This window comes from Salvelinus sp. IW2-2015, linkage group LG27 (assembly GCF_002910315.2).
Source record: "Salvelinus sp. IW2-2015 linkage group LG27, ASM291031v2, whole genome shotgun sequence".
Taxonomy (NCBI): domain Eukaryota; kingdom Metazoa; phylum Chordata; class Actinopteri; order Salmoniformes; family Salmonidae; genus Salvelinus; species Salvelinus sp. IW2-2015.
In genome coordinates this window covers 27,533,461-27,555,744 of record NC_036867.1, presented here as the reverse complement: position 1 = coordinate 27,555,744, position 22,284 = coordinate 27,533,461, and the positions used below count along the sequence as shown (strand labels likewise).

Below are 22,284 nucleotides of genomic sequence, written 5' to 3'. Positions count from 1 at the left end.
GGTATATTTATCATAGTACAACTTCAACTGTGAGAGACGGAATCTAAAAAATCCAGAAAACACTTTATGATTTTTAGTAATTAATTCTGCATTTTATTGCATGACATAAGTATTTGATACACAGAAAGCGAAACTTAATATTTGGTACAGAAACCTTTGTTTGCAATTACAGAGATCATACGTTTCCTGGAGTTCTTGACCAGGTTTGCACACACTGCAGCAGGATTTTGTCCCACTCCTCCATACAGACCTTCTCCAGATCCTTCAGGTTTCGGGCTGTCGCTGGCATACGGACTTTCAGCGCCCTCCAAAGATTTTCTATTGGGTTCAGGTCTGGACTGGTAGGCCACTCCAGGACCTTGAGGCTCTTACGGAGCCACTCCTTAGTTCCCTGGCTGTGTGTTTCGGGTCGTTGTCATGCTGGAAGACCCAGCCACGACCCATCTTCAATGCTCTTACTGAGGGAAGGAGGTTGTTGGCCAAGACTCGCGATACATGGCCCATCCATCTCCCCTCATACGGTGCAGTCGTCCTGTCCCCTTGCAGAAAAGCATCCCCAAGAATGATGTTTCCACTCCATGCTTCACAGTTGGGATGGTGTTCTTGGGGTTGTACTCATCCTTCTTCTTCCTCCCACACGTCGAGTGGAGTTTAGACCAAAAAGGCGTACATTTTTGTGCTCATCAGACCACATGACCTCTCCCATTCTTCCTCCGGATCATCCAGATGGTCATTGGCAAACTTCAATGGGCCTGGACATGCCCTGGCTTGAGCAGGGGGACCTTGCGTGCGCTGCAGTATTAATCCATGACGGCATAGTGTGTTCTAATGGTTTTCTTTGAGTCTTGGTCCCAGCTCTCTTCAGTCATTGACCAGGTCCTGCGTGTAGTTCTGGGCTGATCCTCTACCTTCTCATGTCATTGATGCACGAGGTGAGATCTTGCATGGAGCCCTAGACCGAGGATGATTGACCGTCACTTGAACTTCTTCATTTTCTAATAATTGCGCCACACAGTTTTGCCTTCTCACCAAGCTGCTTGCCTATTGTCTGTGCCATCCCAGCCTTGTGCAGGTCTACAATTTTATCCCTGATGTCCTTACACAGCTCTTGGTCTTGGCCATTGTGGAGAGTTGGAGTCTGTTTGATTGAGTGTGTGGACAGGTGTCTTTTATACAGGTAACGAGTTCAAACAGGTGCAGTTAATACAGGTAATGAGTGGAGACAGGAGGGCTTCTTAGAAAAACTAACAGGTCTGTGAGAGCCGGATTCTTACTGGTTGGAACGTGTCTGTCACGTCTGCTCCCGCTCTTCCCCTCCCCCTGGCGCTTGAGGGCGCCAGAATGCCTTGCATCACTCACTCCTGCCATCCATCACGTACACCTGCCTTTCCTCGTCACGCGCATCAGCGTTATTGGACTCACCTGGACTCTCTTATCACCTGTTCATTTCCTCCCCTATATGTGTCAGCTCCCCAGCTCTGTTCCCCGCTTCTGCATTGATTGTTTTCTGTTTGCTAATGCTGTTTATGTCTCGTTCCATGTCCGTTATTTATTAAATGTTACTCCCCGTACCTGCTTCGTCTCTCCAGCGTCATCCTTGTGACACCCTTAACATCGCATTGGAGCAAAAACAATCACTGATGATGTAGGCTAATCTTATAGTTTCTGCCATAYCGTAGCCACTAGCCAGAGTTCCTGAAAAAAGAACACCCTTACTTTTGACTGTCCGTCTGTCTCCAGCTTAGCCAATGTTCGGAATGATGATGAAAGAATTACATCAAATCGCTTGTGATTGATATGCTACCTAGTTTAGAGGAGCATCAAATCAACACATCCACGCTAGACATCAAAAACAATGAGAATACACAAGGACCTCTGTTGTTTAGGATGGTGACCAGCCATACGGTAGCTGTCAATTTATGAACTACAAACCAATTCAAGGCCACCCCGTGAGGAGACTTTGCAAGAATTCTACTTGGACTGCTGAAATCCCTTGTTGTGGAGAGTTGAAGACCTTTGGTTCCAGACATGATATACGTAAGAGAATCCATCTCGATCTCACCTATCTTTACCCTAATTGTGTGTAATCTGTATCTGTTGCTTTATTATTACTATCTACACTGAACAAAAATATAAACAAACATATAAAGTGTTGGTTCCATGTTTAATGAGCTGAAATAAAAGATTTCTGAAATGTTCCATATGCACAAAAAGTGTATTTCTCTAAAATGTTGTGCACAAATGTATTTACATCTAACTCAGCAATATAATAAGTGTCTTTTCTCTGTCAACTGCATTTATTTTTAGCAAACTTAACATGTGTAAATATTTGCATGAACATAACAAGATTAAACAACTGAGACATAAACTGAAAAGGTTCCACAGACATGTGACTAACAGAAATGGAATAATGTGTCCCTGAACAAAGGGGGGGTCAAAATCAAAAGTAACAGTCAGTATCTGCTATGGCCACCAGCTGCATTAAGTACTGCAGTGCATCTCCTCCTCATGGACTGCAGCAGATTTGCCAGGTCTTGCTGTGAGATGTTACCCCACTCTTCCACCAAGGCACCTGCAAGTTCCCAGACATTTCTGGGGGGAATGGCCCTAGCCCTCACCCTCCGATCCAACAGGTCCCATACGTGCTCAATGGGATTGAGATCCGGGCTCTTCGCTGGCCATGGCAGAACACTGATATTCCTATCTTGCAGGAAATCACGTACATAACGAGCAATATGGCTGGTGGATTTGTACAGGCCAGAGTCCAGAGTACAGGCCTCGGTGTAACGCTCATTCCTTAGTCGATAAACGTGAATCCGACCATCACCCGTGGTGAGACTGTACCGCGACTCGTCAGCTGGCCTACACGCCTTCAGTCCAGCCTCTCTCAGCCTATTGCGGACAGTCTGAGCACTGATGGAGGGATTGTGTGTTCCTGGTGTAATTCGGGCAGTTGTTGTTGCCATCCTGTACCTGTCCCGCAGGTGTGATGTTCGGATGTACCGATCCTGTGCAGGTGTGGTTACACCTGGTCTGCCACTGTGTGGATGATCAGCTGTCCGTCCTGTCTCCCTGTAACGCTGTCTTAGGCGTCTCTAATGTCCATCATTTATGTCCAAATAGCTATTTTTGTAGCGTGTTTGGTAAACAAATCCAACGTCAGGAAGCGCGTTCACTAAAAGCTGACGAAATGTCCAAAAGTTCCGTAACAGTCAGTAGAAACATGTCAAACGATGTATTGAATCAATCTTTAGAATGTTTTTAACATAAATCTTGAATAACGTTCCAACCGGAGAAWTACATTGACTTCAGATGAGCGATGGAACAGAGCTCCCTCTCATGTGAACGCGCATGGTCAAAGAATGGTCAGGTCATGGCAGACCTGACTAATTCCCCTCTCATTCGGCCCCCCTTCACAGTAGAGGAATCAGACACGGTTCTACAGACTGTTGACATCTAGTGGAAGCCGTGGGAAGTGCAAACTCCTCCATATCTCGCTGTGATTTCAATAGGATATTGGTTGAATATCGACCAGCCTCAGAATTTCCACTTCCTGTTTGGATTTTTTCTCAGGTTTTTGCCTGCCATATGAGTTCTGTTATACTCACAGACATAATTCAAACAGTTTTAGAAACTTCAGAGTGTTTTCTATCCAATACTAATAATAATATGCATATATTAGCAACTGGATTTGAGGAGCAGGCAGCTTACTATGGGCACCTCTGTGCACCTTTCATCCAAGCTACTCAATACTGCACCTTCAGCCATAAGAAGTTAAATGTTTTACTCATGTCGGCCACGGCGAAGGGGGGGGGGGTTGCGTAGTCCTTGTTAGCGGGCCACGTCGGTGGCACTGTATTATCCTCAAAGCAGGCAAAGAAGGTGTTTAGTTTGTCTGGAAGCAAGACTTACGTGTCCGTGACGTGTCTGGTTTTCTATTTGTAGTCCGTGATTGCCTGTAGACCCTGCCACATAAGTCTCGTGTCTGAGCCATTGAATTGCGACTCCACTTTGTCCTTATACTGACATTTAGCTTGTTTGATTGCCTTGCGCAGGGAATAACTACACTGTTTGTATTCGGCCGTATTCCCGGTCATCTTTCCATTGTTAAATGCAGTGAAACAGCGTATAAATCTATTTTATTCTCTGATCAAAACAGTCTTGAAGCGTGGATTCTGATTGTCAGACCAGCGTTGAATGGTTCTTGTCACGGTTACATCCTGTTTGAATTTCTGCCTATAGGAGGGGGGGAGAAGCAAAATGGAGTCGAGGTCGGATTTGCCAAACGAAGGGCAGAGGGGGGCCTTGTATGCATCGCAGAAGTTAGAGAAGCAGTGGTCCAGTGTTCTGCCAGCTCGGGTACTACAATCGATATGCTGATAGAATTTAGGCAGCCTTGTTCTCAAATTTGCTTTGTTAAAATCCCCAGCTACAATAAATGCAGCCTCCGSATATATGGTTTCCAGTTTGCATGGAGTCCTGTGGAGTTCCTTGAGAGCCGTCGTGGTGTCGTCTTGGGGGGGATATACATTGCAGTGACAATAACCGACGAGAATTCTCGTAGGAGATAATACAGACAACATTTGATTTTGAGGAATTCTAGGTCCGGTGAACAGAAGGACTTGTGTTCCTGTATATTGTTATTTTTGAATGAGCAGTTGTTTATGTGCAAAGTATTTACTCTCATGAGCATAGTTTCTACATGTATGTATCAGCCCACTATCTTTGTCTCTCCCACTCTCTTTATCTTGCCCCTCCCTTTAATTGTGTAACAAGCCGTCATACCGGGTTAGTCCACCAGGGACTTTTCATTGCATTATTGTAGTAATCAACCTATAATCTATCCTGTGTGTGTGTTTATGTAATACTGTGTGTCACGTTCTGACCTTAGTTCCTTTGTTATGTCTCTATTTTAGTTTGGTCAGGACGTGAGTTGGGGTGGGCATTCTATGTTGTTTTTTCTATGTTTTGTTCTGTTGTTAGATTTCTATGTGTTGGGCCTAGTATGGTTCTCAGAGGCAGGTGTCAGTTGTTGTCTCTGATTGGGAGCCATATTTAGGTAGCCTGTTTTTCATTGTGTGTTGTGAGTGATTGTTTCCTGTTGTGAGTGTTTGTTTCACATTTCAGGACTGTTTCGGTTTTTGGTATTATTCACTTTGTTATTTTGTATTTTTCAGTGTTCAGTTTTAATAAATTAAAATGGACACTTACCACGCTGTGTATTGGTCCGATCCTTGTACTCCTCAGACGAAGAGGACGAGAACCGTTACACTGTGTAATTAGTTAGAAAATATATAATTAAGCCAATTTGTGTATCGCTGGATCATCATTTCAACTAGGGTTTGTGCAGATTTGACGTCAACAATGTTTAGAATGAGACTGATGTGAGGTAATAATAATAATGATATATTCTGATATATTCTTGAGTTAATTCGGGAAACGGTAACTCATTAAACAAACTTTTTCTGTGGTGCCCCAAGTTACTAATGAGTTAGTTGTTACATGATTAATTGAATCACGTAATAATGAAACATAGTTAATTGATTTGATAAAATAGCCATAATCACATTAATGATAGTCATATCAAGACAGAGTGCTCATGGTGGGTCTGGGATTGAAGTTGTGGATCTTTCTAAGGAGGGAGGATTAGTGGGTGGAATATATTGAAGGGATTCTCAAGAGGTGGGTAATGGCGGCCGGTTTAATGCATGTACAGTATGCCTTTATTGATGCTATTTGTCTTCACTGCCAACTCTTTGTCTGAGTGCACTCCCTCAGTGGAGCTTCATGCATATTCATGTAGGCAACACACAGTTTGGGTTGAAGATTTTTTTACTAAAGGGTTTTCACTCAAGTTTGAAACCAATTACAAGGGTGTCCTTGGGTATTATAATGCAATTTAGAGATCTAACACTGAGCAGGACAGAACGACAAGGGTGTGATTCCATCAGTGTGAGGCTATTTCTCTGAAATGTAATGCACTTCGTGTCTTTACTTAATGATAAGCTAAAGAGGCTTTACCATTTGTCTTTACTTTTTTGGTGGCCTACGAGCATCTCTCTGACGTGTCAAGCCTGCTCAAATACATGGAAGGTGTTTATCACTATCAGACCTGGTAATATAGTATTTGTTTCCTTTAAAATATTTTTCCTGCTTATTTGAACTTGCCTTGCTCAATGGAGACAATGGAATTGTCTCAAAAGCTTAAACCCCGTCCATCTGGCACTCCAGACAGAAAACAAGTACTATTTGAACCCAGGTCTGATCACTGTTGATACAGTCATTTTAATTTCTCTTATTGACCCCTCCCCCTTCCCTGCATTCCTATAGGGCTCTCCGTCAGCATCTCCACCTTCAGCCTGGTTGCCATAGCGATCGAGAGGTACAGCGCCATCTGCAACCCGCTGAAGTCGCGGGTGTGGCAGACACGTTCCCATGCCTACCGGGTCATCGCCGCCATCTGGGTGTTGTCGTTGGTCATGATGGTGCCCTACCCAGTGTTCAGCCACCTCAAGTCCTTCCCCAAACCCGACCGAACTACGGGACACATGTGCCGCCTGGAATGGCCAAGGGGTTGGGTGGAACAGACGTGGTGAGTGAGTTTCTGACTGGAGACCTCTAGTGCAGTGGTCAGAACTGGTTTCTGACCGGTCCCTGAGTTTCCTGACGCTAATTAAGTCAGTTCTCGAGTGGTATTTTCAAAGTAAGCAGTTATCAAAGGAACATAGATTGCCAGTCCCTTGTACAAAAAAGAGTCTTGGGTTTGTTCGGTCTGTTTTTATGTTTGATTGCTTTTATTGAATAGATTTGTTTCAAAATAAATTGTTTCCCCTCCCATTTCTGATCAGGGAAGCAATGAAGCGTTTCATGCTGTTTTCATTATATTTCACTTATATTAAAAGTAATGCCTTCCCCATGCAAGACTGAACAGAATCGTCATAGCCGGACATTTAGGAGCACCACAGCAAATATCTAAGGCAAAGCAATTATATTATTAGGCGGATTTGTTCGCATTGACTCAGGGCTAGCGAAGCAGTTTTAGAAGGTAATTCCACTCTAAAGATTAGTAATATAGCTAGAATAAAGCTCCACTGCCCAAGTATCTGCATCTGCAGTTCAAGGCAAGGCTTTTTCTGTAGAAACTGTTGCTGTTAAGTTTGGGCACAGACGACTATTCATCAATTTGCCCATAAACATACAGAGAGGCTGTGGAGCAGAGCAATTAAAGGAARATTGACATTCTCCAGGGGTTCTCCCCAGCCTAATACAGCTCTCTCATCTCTCTCCTCCAGACTATACTTCTTATCTTTTACACTAAATAAGCTCTCTCTCTGCAGACCTTACTACTTTAATTGTAGTTGTTTACTGATTGCAGCCTGTTGAAACCTCTCCAGACTTAGCTTTTTTTTTTTTTACACTACAACCCCAAGAGTCCTTTGGGGATCTACAGTGCATTCTGAAAGTTTTCAGACATCTTGACTTTTTCCACATTTTGTTGCATTACAGCCCTATTCTAAAATTGATTAAATCGTCGTCCCCCCCCCCCCCCCCATCAATCTACACACAATACCCCATAATAACAAAGCAAAAAACATATTTTTTTWAAATAAATAAATAAAAACGTAAATTTCACATTTACGTAAGTATTCAGACCCTTTACTCAGTACTTTGTTGAAGCACCTTTTGGCAGCTATTACAGCCTCGAGTATTCTTGGGTATGGAGCTACAAACTTGGCACACCTGTATGAGGAGTTTCTCCCATTCTTCTCTTCAGATCCTCTCAAGCTCTGTGATATTGCTGCCCAGCCAAGCCACTCCTGGATTGTCTTGGCTGTGTGCTTAAGGTCGTTGTCCGGTTGGAAGGTGAACCTTCGCCCCAGTCTGAGGTCCTAAGCACTCTAGAGCAGGCTTTCATCAAGGATCTCTCTTTACTTTGCTCCGTTCATCTTTCCCTTGATCCTGACTAGTCTCCCAGTCCCTGCCGATGAAAAACATCCCCACAGCATGATGCTGCCACCACCATGCTTGACTGTAGCGATGGTGCCAGGTTTCCTTCAGACATTCAGGCCAAATAGTTTCAATCTTGGTTTCATCAGACCAGAGATTCTTGTTTCGCATGGTCTGAGAGTCCTTTAGGTGCCTTTTGGTAAACTCCAAGCGGACTGTCATGTGCCTTTTACTGAAGAGTTGCTTCCGTCTGGCCACTCTACCATAAAGGCCTGATTGGTGGAGTGCTGCAGAGATAGTTGTCCTGAAAGGTTCTCCCATCTCTACAGAGGAACTCTGGAGATCTGTCAGAGTGACCATCGGGTTCTTGGTCACCTCTCTGACCAAGGCCCTACTCCCACGATTCTTCAGTTTGACCGGGCGGCCGAACTTCTTCCATTTCTTTGTGGTTCCAAACTTCTTCCATTTAAGAATGATGGAGGCCACTGTGTTCTTGGGGACCTTCAATGCTGCAGAACGTTTTGGTATCCTCGATACAATCATGTCTAGGGGCTCTAAGGACAATTCCTTTGACCTCATGGCTTGGTTTTAGCTCTGACATGCACTGTCAACTGTTGGACCTCACATAGACAGGTGTGTGCCTTTCCAAATCATGTCCAATCAATGTAATATACCACAGGTGGAATCAAGTTGTAGAAACATCTTAAGAATGATGAATGGAAAAAGGATGCACCTGAGCTCTATTTCGAGTCTCATAGCAAAGGGCCTGAATATTTGTTTTATATAGATTTGCAAACATTTCTGAGGATTTATTGATATTTCTGAGTATTTTCTGTTATTTAATCCATTTTAAAATAAGGCTGTAACCTAACAAAATGTGGAAAAAGGGAAGGAGTCTGAATAATTTCCGAATGCACTATTTCTCTTAACAATGGCAGGCACACTCATTTTAATCAGATTTATATTTTAATTTGTATTGATATTCAAAAAATTATCAAAGCAGTGGTGACAGTAGATGTCATCAACAAGCACACACAATATAATACCTATGTAACGGCAGCCTTCCCTCTCTTCACGAGAAGAGAGGGTGTAACAGGGATCGGACCAAGACGCAGCGTAGTTGGTGCTCAACATATTTAATGAAGACGATAAACAGTGAACACTCAACAATTACAAAATAACAAAATGTGGCAAACCGATACAGTCCTAGCTGGTGCAGACAAAACACAGAGACAGGAAACAACCCCCCACAATCCCCAACACAAAACAAGCCACCTATATATGATTCCCAATCAGAGACAACACAAAACACCTGCCTCTGATTGAGAACCATATTAGGCCAAACATAGAAACAGACAAACTAGACACACAACATAGAATGCCCACCCAGCTCACGTCCTGACCAACACTAAAACAAGCAAAACACACAAGAACTATGGTCAGAACGTGACAACCTATCATTTTTTTATTATTACAATATACTTCAGAAAAGATGCTATTGAAATATAACTTGTGACCTTAGTACTTTTGTACTTTTGGTGACCTTTTTGAGGCCAAGCATCTTGGTGTAATGGCTAAGGTGTTGGACTGACAGTCACAGGGACTAAGTGACTGTCAGGGACTGAGTCCATTACGGGCTACTCCCCAAATTGGCTATTGAATCAGCGTGTCTAATTATGCTTACTAATGATGCCGGTCATGAAGAATCCTCAAATAATGTGAAACAGAAATATTATAGAGAATAAGGATCAAAGACTAAACAAAAGATTAACCGAAACCTCTAACCTCTATTTACTAACTCTCTGTATGTCCTTCCTTCCTGTCACCTTTTGTCCCCCAATCCCTKATGTGTGAGTACTGATGAAAAGCTTTGAGTATCAGAGGCTGCATTAATGAATGAATGAGTGAATGAGAGCCTAACCTGCTGCAAAGGCTGTTGGGAGATGAAAAATGAACCATCCATGGAGGATGTTTAGAGGAAAACACCCACGCACCCATTAGAATTTCACACAACGCAAAATAAAGTCTTCCTCTCTACTAATTCTCAAAGTGTGTGGAATGAACAACAGTGAATTTGTACTTTTTTTGTACAAGGCCAAGTTGATAGTATCCAGATTGATGTGAAGATAATTGGAAAAATGCAATGACCACCATAGAAATGTTATTTTATGACCACAATGATCAAAGTCACTTTTTTCTCTTCCTGTCTGGCTTCCTGTCCCTCTTTCCCTCCGTCTTTCTCTCCCTCTTTCTTTCCCTCCCTTTTTCTCTAATTTTCCCTCTCTTTCCCTCTTTCTTTCTCAGGTACATGCTGTTGCTTTTAATCTTGTTCTTCATCCCTGGGGTTGTGATGATTGTTGCCTATGGACTCATCTCCAGAGAGCTGTACCGGGGGATGAAGTTTGAGTTGGACCAAAACAGAGAGAACAGTGGTAAGACTCCTACACCACATGTATCTCCTGCCATGGAAATGATTGAACATATAATTTGTTTCTTATAAATAGAAAGTTATATAAGTGAAGTTGAGGTTTTGGGTTAGGGATTGGGGTTGGGGTTTTGAAATAGGGTTGTGCTGGGCAGAAGAAATGAGGGTAAGGGCTAGGATTAGGGTTTTTAAAACAGGCAACGATAAGGCTGGGGCCAGAATAAGGGTTTTGCATTCATACAGTAACTATTTTCTCATAAGGCCTGTTTATTTGTGAATGCATGTTCCCCACAATGCAGGCTTATGTCACCAACTCTTTTCTCATTCTATTATTAGTAATGTGCTCTGTCTTCAACCTACACACTTACACTCACCTACACACTTACACCCAATTCAGACCCACGTACATACTTCCATGTACATTCCACAGCACTGAAGAATGGCGTAAACACCACCGTGACCACCAGCAACAACGACACAGACGATGATGGCTGCTACATCCAGATACCGAAGAAGCCACCGTCCATGGAGCTGTCCACCCTCACCACCCCTACTCCGGCCCCTCCCAAACCCAGAGTGTTCGCCGAGCACCCTCGAAGCAATACCTCGGAGGCTAAACTCTTGGCCAAGAAGCACGTGATCCGCATGCTCATCGTCACTGCCATTCTCTTCTTCCTCTGCTGGATGCCCCTGTACACGGCCAACACGTGGAAGGCATTCCACATCAGCTCAGCCCACCGGCTCCTCTCGGGGGCACCCATCTCGTTCATCCACCTATTGAGCTACACATCGGCGTGCGTCAACCCTGTTATCTATTGTTTTATGAATACACGCTTCCGCAAGGCGTTGCTCACCACCTTTGCCCACAGCCGTCCGCCCTGCTGTCGGCGCCGCCGGGGGAGGTGGAACGGCGGGGATGATGAGATGACAGTGACGGGGACTATGGGTCCTTTGTCCATGTCCAAGATCAGCTATACCACAGTGAGCACCGCGGGTACCTACTGATTCTTTGTGAAGGGGGCTAGGGGTACAGTGTCCATATTAGGACAGCCTCATTCTCAGCAGGACTTCTTCCTAATATGGACCCTGTATAGGGGAACACAGGGGGCKGTAGCAGTGGGTACACAGGTAGTTGTGAACAAGGATGGCAACCGACAGAATGCTTGTGTATTTCTTTGCTTGTTCGCTCCTGATTTTTTCACGTTTTATTGTGTTACATACTGGGATTAAAATTGATTTAATTTACATTTTTTYATCAACGATCTACTCAAAGCACTCTGTAATGTCAAAGTGGAAGAAAATGTCTAATGAAAAATAAAACAGTAATATATATCGATTTGATAAATATTCACCCTCCTGAGTCAATACATGTTAGAAACACCTTTGGCAGCGATTACAGCTATGAGTAATCTTGGTTAAGTCTCTAAGAGCTTTGCACACCTGGATTGTACAATATTTGCTGAACTGATTTAGGTTTGCCTAACAAAGGTGGTGAATACTTATGCAACAACTATATTTAGTTATTTAAGTTTTATTCATTTGTACACATTTGTAGAATTCTCTTTTCACTTTARCAATGGAGTATTTTGTGTAGATCAATAACAAAAAAAATTATGCCACAAAATGTGAAAAAATCCAAGGGGGGTGAATTTATTTATAGGACTGATTACCTGAACATATAAGGTATTTCAAATACAAAATGGAATGTTTATATTTTATGTAGTGCTTAAATGTGTGTGTGTGCTGTATATGTAATGTAAATGTTTTCGTATTTTTTATTGTTTTTATAAATCAATGCCAAACTGTATAACACAATGAGGAAAAGATAGCATAAGGCCGCATACACTGAGTGTACAAAACATTGTGTATGTGTGCCATTCAGAGGGTGAATGGGCAAGACAAAAGATTTAAGTGCCTTGTGTCAAGAACTGCAACGCTGTTGGGTTTTTCACGCTCAACAGTTTCCCGTGTGTATCAAGAATGGTCCACCACCCAAAGGACATCCAGCCAACTTGACACTTGACACAACTGTGGGAAGCATTGGGGTCAACATGGGTCAGCATCCCTGTGGAATGCTTTCGACACCTTGTAGTGTCCATGCCCCAAAGAGTTGAGGKTGTTCTGAGGGCAAAAGGGGGTGCAACTCAATATTAGGAAGGTGTTCCTAATGTTTTATACACTCAGTGTAGAAGTTGTCTGATTACTCATCCTGAATTTAATTTTGCTGGTCTATCAATCCCTCCGTACATCAGTCTGAACCTACTACTCTAGAAGTCGTTTGTGCTGACGTGAAGATATGTATAGGCCCAACCCATCGGGTTCTAGGGCCAACCAGAACAGTTTGACATTGTTCACATTTAAGAAGGCAAAATTCTGAAACTTTAGTGGGTGTGGCATTTGGCTGGAGATGTGGATGGTTAACCAGGCAACATAGAAGATCTGTCACCCAAAGACTATTGATACAGTAGCTTGGTGGTTGGTGTCTTATAGCTCCTTACCGGAAAAGTACAGTATATGTTTAAAACTAGTTGGAAAAACAATAATTACACAATAGCACATTTAATTTCAACACAAATTAAATTATTACATATTTTCGTATTTTACCCCCTTTTTCTCCCAATTACGATCTTGTCTTGTCGCTGCAACTCCCCAAAGGGCTCGGGAGAGGCGAAGGTCGAGTCATACATCCTCCAAAACATGACTCGCCAAAGTGCACTCCTTAACACCCACCTGCTTAACCTTGAAGCCAGCTGCACCAATGTGTCAGAGGAAACACTGTTGAACTGACGACTGAAGTCAGCCTGCAGGCACCCAGCCCACCACAAAAATCATTAGAGCGTGATGAGCCAAGTAATGCCCCCTCGGCCAAACCCTCCCCTAACCTGGACGAGGCTGGGCCAATTGTGCGCCGCTCTATGGGACTCCCGGTCACAGCTGGTTGTGACACAGCCTGCAATGCAGTGCCTTAGACCGCTGCGCCACTCGGGAGGCCCCGAATTGTAACATGTTAAATGCATTCTATTCCGCCTTTGCTTTCACAAACAGCTAAAACGCTTGTTTGGAGTGTAGTTTTTTTTCCCTAAATACATTTCAAATGTATTGGAAAGAGGTTATCAAGTCCTTTCAAATACATGGAACATGTTACAATTGCAAACATGTAAATCTTGTGTGAAATATCCGGTAAGGTTTCCCAATATCCGGTAAGGTTTCCCACAGACAGTTATTACCTCCTCTGAAATGCTGTTGAAGCTTTTTATTGAGGGAAGGTACCACAGCCACAGTATATCTACCATCCTCTCGTTGAACATATGAAAAACCATGTTGTACTTGCTGTAGCAAGTATTTGCTTTGTTCTTTCATGGTCAGAAGGAAAATTACTGCTAAAAATATGTTTCAATGTACCTGTTTGCATTGCAATGTTTCAGATTTATCCATGCATTATGTGATTGGTCTGTGTACCGCAGGTGAACTTGCTCTTTGCTCAATGGTGTTCTGGCTACACATGGTACAGAAAAGCTGTTTTAGTCCAAGTCAACCTTCATGCTTGAGTTTCTCTGCAGTGTACTCTGCATGTCCTCACCCACCAGCCGTAGCAGACGCAAATTGATCGTGCTCAGCTTTAGACATGCTCAAAACGTCCATTTTATGGTTATAGATAAACAGCTGTATTTTGGAGAGCTCCTGCAATGCGTATCTCATTGCTTCCTCATCTTAAAATTGTTTACAAATAGCTGTATACTGATATATCTCTGTATTATTGACTGTGCCATGGTACGGACTAAATCCTCCTTTTAGTGTGTGGTAATACACTATACTTTCCAACAATCCACAGTGTAGCAAAGATCTGACACCATTTAGATTATGCTGCTTTACGTTGTCCATATTAGGACAGCCTCTGTCTTACCAGAACTGCTTAGATTAATCATAACACAGTCAAATTAAGTAATGAACTGATGAAACCCAAAATGTGCAGAAACCCCACACATTACATGCTTATTTATTTCCACGCAAGCGCGCACACACACACACACACACACACACACACACACACACACACATACACACACACACAAAGGATCAGAGCTAAATCCTATGCATGATTACACAATTATACAATTTCAATGCCCTCACTGTTTCACCTTTACTTTTTCTCCCCTTTGGAAATGAAAATAGGCCTCTTTCCATGTCCTAACCTTAGCCCCCTTAGACCTTTTCTCTCTCAGCAGAGAGGCGTTGAATATATGAATGGCAATAGAGACACTGCTGTGATGTGCTTATGGTCTGTGTTCAATAACGGTATGTCACATAGACTTTAGGGGATTATTTGACACCAATGGGCACATGCATAAACTCGCACATACCTTGTAAAAGACATTGTTCAATCGTAGGTGTCTCTTAATCTTGGTATGACAAACGCCTGGAAGGGAATTCGGTAACACTCTACCTATAGCCTGTTGGTGTAATGCTTTATAAGTATTATGAGCCCTACAATGCATTATAACTGCAGGCTTTGTGTAAAGTGTTACTGGGAATTCATCACTTGGCTGTCTCTCTCTTCGCTGATCAGTGTAGAGTAGCATGCACCATACTTAGTATCGTTTGCTGCTCTCCCTGGCCTCAATTTTACCTTGGTAATCTACAATCTGTTCATATTGTTATGATCTTCTGTCCCGGTTCCACAAAGCCAATATCCATTTTAATACTCTGTTTAATTAGTGTTAATCTAAACTTCGTCCTTACACACGATATGAATAGCAAACATATCATTGTGTGGTGTGTCTCTCACTTGTGGTGTCAGCTTCACAAATGTTGTACGTATGAGGACCATAAAGAAGAGGAACAACCATTCACAACAACGTTGTGACTAAAAATCTGTCTTTCTTTAAAAAATATTTTTATTTCTATATTTTGTTAATTTTTTCCCCAAATTACAAACCTTCCCCTGCCTTTGTAAGAGCAATTGTTTATTGCTAGATATGGTTGGAGCTAAGAGGGCAAAGCCAACAATAACTACAAATAGGATTTTAATGATAATAGGTTCTTATCCTCCAAGATATAAAAACTCGAACACAATTCTCTAATGTAATTGAAGAAATGGCTCCTGGGAATCGGAAATGGGACCGAGAATAAGACCCTGGTGTTAAAATGTCTGTGACTGATTCCAGAAACTCTAAAGTCAACATAGCACCCTTAATRAAAATGTAAAATTGAAATGGACCTAGACAAGGTGAACATGTCACTTGTTCCTGTGAGAGCATTTATTCAGGATAAACTCCATGTCTCTCTTCTTAAATAGGTGTTAAAATAAGAAAAATGCAGGCGCCATGGACAAACAACCTTGGTCTCGCCTCGTTTTCCAGTAATTGTCTTGTATGTTTCAAGGTACCACATGTGGCAACAACTAAATTACCTAGGGGACTTTATTAATTTACGATACATGACTAAACTGCCTTGTTGTCTTTGTCTATCATTTGTTCTTAGTCTGGTGATGCATGCTTTTTATTTAGTTAAGGATCTATCGTGTTTTTCTTTGCTCTGTTCCTTCTTGTTATTCGCATTGACAGTGTAATGCATGTAATGTAGTCCAAATGAGAACTTGATTCAAGACCGTATTAAATGATAGTGGCTTTACTGATAGTTCATTCAGAGTTAGCTTGGTTTTGCACAACAGTGCCAGTGTGTCTCGGATGGAGGGAGAATGGGAGATGGAAAACCTGATTGAAAAGTAATCTTGCACACAAAACCAGACTGACAATTAATACATCAAGTGACAACTATATTCTTCATCCAGGACATGCTGCTGTGCAAACCAAAGRGACAAGACAGACCAACACAAATGTCGGGCATGCGCAATTGATCACTTCCTGGCTGACGACAAACGGTGACGATTCAATGTGCAGAATCGTATGGAAATGAAAGGAAAACGATGGCTGATGTTCTGTGGTCAGAGGCAATAGGATGGCCTCTCACTTTACACGACGCCCAACCACTTAAACACACTTCTGAAAGTATTATCTGAAATCTAATTAACTGCAATTGATTGAATACAGGATAAATGGGAATCTAAATGTCATTTGATGTATAATTTCTGCCAAATAATAGTAAGCCAATAGCATATTTTCGAAAGATGCTGACATATCATGTGCATTATATGGTTCATTATGTGGTTCTGTTTACTGGATAAAAGTTTCTGTGCTTAATCTTGGGAAGTAATTTTTACATTATATCAAATGTGTGTTATAGAGACACATTTTTCAAAACAATTTTCATACAATCTTCCCATATTTCGGAGGATTTTGAATTATTGAGATAGGAGTAAGGGCGGATTACTGTTTGTATTTGGGGTCTTTTGAATCATCCATCATCTTGCTCTCTGGTGAGTAGAGAAAAACATGATGAATGTTTGAGCCCAAGCTCTAGTGGATGACACACCGTCAACCCATTTTTGGAATGGTAAGGTTATGTTATAGCAAGCCAAATTATACTGGGAAAAAACAAACACAGCATGTAAAGTGTTGGTCCCATGTTTCATGAGCTGAAATAAAATATCCCAGATTTTTTCCATATGCACTAAAAGCCTATTTCTCAAAAATATTGCACAAAAATTTGTTTACATCCCTGCTGGTGAACATTTCTCATTTGCCAAGATAATCCATCCACCTGACAGATGTGGCATATCAAGAAGCTGATTAAACAGCATGATCATTACACAAGTTCAACTTGTGCTGGGGACAATAAAAGGCCACTCTAAAATGTAAAATTTTCTCACACAACACAATGCCACAGACATCTCAAGTTATGAGGGAACATGCAATTGGCATGCTGACTGCCAGAGCTGTTGCCAGAGAATTGAATGTTCATTTATCTACCATAAGCCACCTCCAAAGTCGTTTTAATGAATTTGGCAGTACGTCCAACCTGCCTCACAACTGCAGACCACGTGTAACCACGCCAGTCCAGGACCTCCATATCTGGCTTCTTCACCTGTAGGATGATCTAAGACCAGCCACCCGGACAGCTGATGAAACTGAGGAGTATTTCTGTCTGTAATAAAGCTCTTTTGTAGGGAAAAACTCATTCTGATTGGCTGGGCCTGGCTCCCCAGTGGGTGTGCCTGGCTCTCCTGTGGGAGGGCCTATGTCGTCCCAGGCCCACCCATGGCTGTGCCCCTGCCAAGTCATGTGAAATCCATAGATTAGGGCCTAATGCATGTATTTCAATTGACTGATTTCCTTATATGAACTGTAACTCTGTAAAATCATTGAAATTCTTGCATGTTGTGTTTATAATTTTGTTCAGTATATTTTCATTGCAATTTTCAACCATCGACTAGGGGCAACACGAGTGCCTGCTAATTTGGTCGGATCGCAACAAGCTAGGGCGTTAGGGTGAGGATAAGCTAAAACTTTGCGCTATGGCTCCAAGAAATCACAGTTTCAATCCCAGCGTTAGGCATTTCTTTTGTGTTTAACCCTTTCCCAAACCATAACCATAACCATTTTGAATTAATGCCTAAGCTTAACCCTAATGCCTAAACTTAACCCAGACCTTAACACTTACTCAGTTAATGCCTAAACAAATGTTTCCCTTTTGCGTAGTTTGACTGACAGCTAACAGATCTGGATAAATAAGATACTTTTGTACATGGTTCAATTCTTACTTGGTTGAATCCTTGAAGTCTTTTTCAGACAGAAATAGTTTCTGTGTCTGTGTTGTAAACTGCAACCATCAAGTCTGAACAACTGACTCTGTCATTAACTTTTGATAGCGTTATACTGCATTTTTTTTCTGTGTCAATCTGATTTGTCCATGCCAGGCCAGCTTTTGGTGTAAATTATTATCTGTAAAATGTTAGTGTCGCCACTTTGCAATGTTTTCAGCATTCTGGTTAGTGTCGCCACTTTGTAATGTTTTCAGGTTTCTGTGTTTATTTGTGTTTCATGTAAAATTATATTTAAAAAACAATAAATGTTTGGACAACTCAGATAGTCGGTCTGTCATTAAATGTACACTGTGTTTCTTTTTGTGTTTGTCTGTGTGTGTCTGTGTGTGTGTCTCTGTCTGTGTCTGTGTGTGTGTGTGCATACATACACACATGTCTGTGGCTGTGTGTACCATAGTGTACATGCATAGACCTACGGGTGTGTACGTGTTCATGGGAATTTGAATTCCACCAGCACTGAACAGTATCTCCTCATTTCATGTAACTTCTCTGGTTGCTGCTACCATAAAACAGGTTCTCTCGTGTGTCCGTTTATAGGCCTGTGAAAGATTTTGCGCATGGTCAACACTAAATAAAGCTCATTGGTTCACTCTATAGAGGCCAGTCTTTCATGCTAACATCAGGGCCAGGTCTCAAAGCTCCCATTTGACGTGGTACCCCCTCAGGTGAATGTCATTTACAGTGAGGCAGTGGCCCCGTAAACACTCAGTTTGTACAACTGATGTACAACTAATTTGACAAAACAGACAACACACAATGATTGTGTAGAAAAAATTGTAAAGACAAACTGTTCCATCACAAAAATATCAGTTGTATCACATCCATTGTATCAAATGTGTTTTACGTGAACAGTGTGGCTGGATACAATTTGTGTGGGTGTGCGGGAGAGTGTTTTTAGCAATATTTGTGTGTGTGTGTGTGTGTGTGTGTGTGTGTGTGTGTGTGTGTGTGTGTGTGTGTGTGTGTGTGTGTGTGTGTGTGTGTGTGTGTGTGTGTGTGTGTGTGTATAAATGCATGAGATTCCACTTGCTCATCCACACATTGCTCTGACAATGGGGGTTTTCAGAAACGTGTTTCTCAAACCTCAATGGACCCCATTTTGGTCAATGTTGGAAATGCTTGTTGATTTTCTCTTTCTACTACTCTCTCTTTCCACTGAACATTTTTTCCCAACACTGACTGGGGAAAAGCTCATTGTTGAATGGAACAGGACTTTCAGAGAGGTACAGTATGGGAGAAGAAGGTATAACAAAACAAAAAAACAAGAAAAAACACGAACAGCTTTAGAATTTATTGCCATAGTAACAGACTTTTTTCCTCAGACTTCTTTACTCATAAAACTGGACCAATATATTCCTAAAAGTTATCTTTCAAAGACACTGGTCCCATCACAATAAAATCAATTCCCAAGAGAGTGCCAGAGATGATATCGGGATGCAACTAGTCATAGCTTGTCTTTCAGCAGGTGTTTGAAATTGTGTTTCGTAATTTGAGCAGAGTATGTTAAGGTATTGACTGCGGCATAAAGTTTAAAGAATAAATACGTTTTGTCAAAGCACATGGCATATTATCATTAGGCTTATATTTGCCATATTCTTAAACCTGTAAAATCTTCCAGAGTAGATTCAGGTGTAATGCACATAAGGATTTCAATAGCGACATGATGTCAATAATGAAGCATATTAACCTTTTTTCCCCATTACCTCTACAAACAGTAAATAGTATGTATTTTCTATAATGTTACACAAACAGAACACGTTTGGAATAGATGCATAGTGTCCATTATTAGTCCCCTGCCTCCATCCCCATGTGTTATGTCTGTGGGCCGCTCCAGAGTACATTACTAACGTCAGATCCAGCACTCCAAGCAAATAGACTCTCACTCTCCCAATCAGCCTACCTAGACAGACAGAAAGGCTCATTCATCTCTCTCTGGTCCCTGACGCACTCTCAGGTGTACCCCACTCTCCTTTTCTATATAAATTGTTCTCTCCTCCCTTCATCTCTAATTTCTGTATATACAGTGCATTGCAAAGTATTCACCCCTTTGGCGTTTTTCCTATTTTGTTGCATTACAACCTGTAATTTAAATAGATTTTTTATTTGGATTTCATGTAATGGACATACACAAAATGGTCCAAATTGGTGAAGTGAAATGAAAAAATAATATGGTTCAAATAATTCAAAAAAAAAAATTACGGGAAGGTGGTGCATGCATATGTATTCACCCCCTTTGAAATGAAGCCACTAAATAAGATCTGGTGCAACTAATTACCTTCAGAAGTCACATAATTAGTTAAATAAAGTCCACCTGTGTGCAAGTGTCAATTGATCTGTCACATGATCTCAGTATATATACACCTGTTCTGAAAGGCCCCAGAGTTTGCAACACCACTAAGCAAGGGGCACCACCAAGCAAGCGGCACTATGAAGACAGAGGAGCTCTCCAAACAGGTCAGGGACAAAGTTGTGGAGAAGTGCAGATCTGGGTTGGGTTCTAAAAAAATATTCAAAACTTTGAACATCCCATGGAGCACCATTAAATCCATTATAAAAAATTGAAAGAATATGGCASTACAACAAACCTGCCAAGAGAGGGCCGCCCACCAAAACTCACAGTCCATAAGGACCACTTTAATCCGTACACTCCACAGAGCTGGACTTTATGGAAGAGTGGCCAGAAAGAAATAAGCAAACATGTTTGGTGTTCGCCAAAAGGCATGTGGGAGACTCCCCAAACATATGGAAGAAGGTACTCTGGTGAGATGAGACTAAAATGTTGCTTTTTGGCCATCAAGGAAAAMACTATGTCTGGCGCAAATCCAACACCTCTCAATCCCCAGAGAACCCCATCCCACAGTGATGTTTTTCATCGTCAGGGACTGGGAAACTGGTCAGAATTGAAGGAATGATGGATGTCGCTAAATACAGGGAAATTCTTGAGGGAAACCTGTTTCAGTCTTTGTAGAGATTGTAGATTAGGACAGAGGTTCACTTTCCAGCAGGACAATGACCCTAAGCATACTGCTGGGGAAACATTTAAATGTCTTGGAATGGCCTAGTCAAAGCCCAGACCTCAATCCAATTGAGAATCTGTGGCATGACTTAAAGATTGCTGTACACCAGCAGAACCCATCCAACTTGAAGGAGCTGGAGCAGTTTTGCCTTGAAGAACAGTGACTAGATGTGCCAAGCTTATAGAGACATACCCAAAGATATTTGCAGCTGTAATTGCTGCAAAAGGTGTCTCTTCAATGTTTTGACTTTGGGGGGGTGAATTGTTATGCGCGCTCAAGTTTTCTTTTTTGTTTCACGATAAAAATATTTTGCATCTTCAAAGTGGTAGGCATGTTGTGTAATTTAATTTGTGATAAAGGCAATGTTCGCAGAGGCTGCATTGACGATAAACGCTCCATATTTCGGCTCAGTCGGAATTTACTTTCAAATATAGCGCTGAACTTCGGCAACTTTGTATTATTTAAGCTGAGTATGTGTAAAACAACTGCTGCTTTAAGTGCTATATCAGTGATGTTAAAATGAATGATAAAAGAACTGTAATAAAAATGTATAATTTGGTAATTTTGTCATCTTCATGTCTTTTCTGCTTGAAAAAATTGATTTCTGAACTAGTACTTCCAAATTTGCGGTGGTCTGGAACAAATTGCTTAAGGAGGCCAGGGGAAAGACAGCCTCGCCGTGTGCCTTTTCTCCCACCCTTCAAACTCCAAACTCAATGTAAAGCATTGACATGACTTGTGCATGAGTGTTTCTACCTTATACTGCCAGCTAACAGACGGTAAAAGGCAGGCAGAGAGCTTCACAGGCAGGCAGAGAGCTTCACCTTTCATTTGTCAGCGTGTCTCATTTATTTTCCTTGCACTCAAATAATAAGTGTGCAGGTATATTGGCGTGAAACAAATAATGGGATAGGCAGGAGGATAGGCAGGATGGCTAACATATTGCATCTGAAACAATTTTCAAAGTTGGATTTTCTAGCGAAATAGGGCCAGGGGTGATAAAGGATGAAAGAAAAACAACTGAGCTTGGGGACCTACATCATGGAAGGTACAGAAAATACACAATTATTTCAATCTGAGTGGTATCAATGGAAAGACTGGCTCTGTGGCTGCGGTGCTAGCAGCCGACTCTACTGCTTCCCCTGCCTGCTTTTCCCCACCAGCAACAGTGT

General features: G+C 41.9%; 1 protein-coding gene across 1 annotated transcript in view; it reads left to right on the top strand.

The window, feature by feature from the left end:
* The window catches only part of LOC111953652 (cholecystokinin receptor-like), a 37,827-nt gene extending 21,255 nt beyond the window's left edge, over positions 1-16,572 (top strand). Inside the window, exons 3-5 of the mRNA XM_023973062.2 lie at positions 6,331-6,592; positions 10,252-10,379; positions 10,803-16,572. Coding sequence (XP_023828830.1) covers positions 6,331-6,592; positions 10,252-10,379; positions 10,803-11,377 — 965 coding nt within the window. The 3' untranslated portion in view covers positions 11,378-16,572. The remainder of the gene's footprint in view (positions 1-6,330; positions 6,593-10,251; positions 10,380-10,802) is intronic.
* Positions 16,573-22,284: the final 5,712 nt, after the last annotated feature.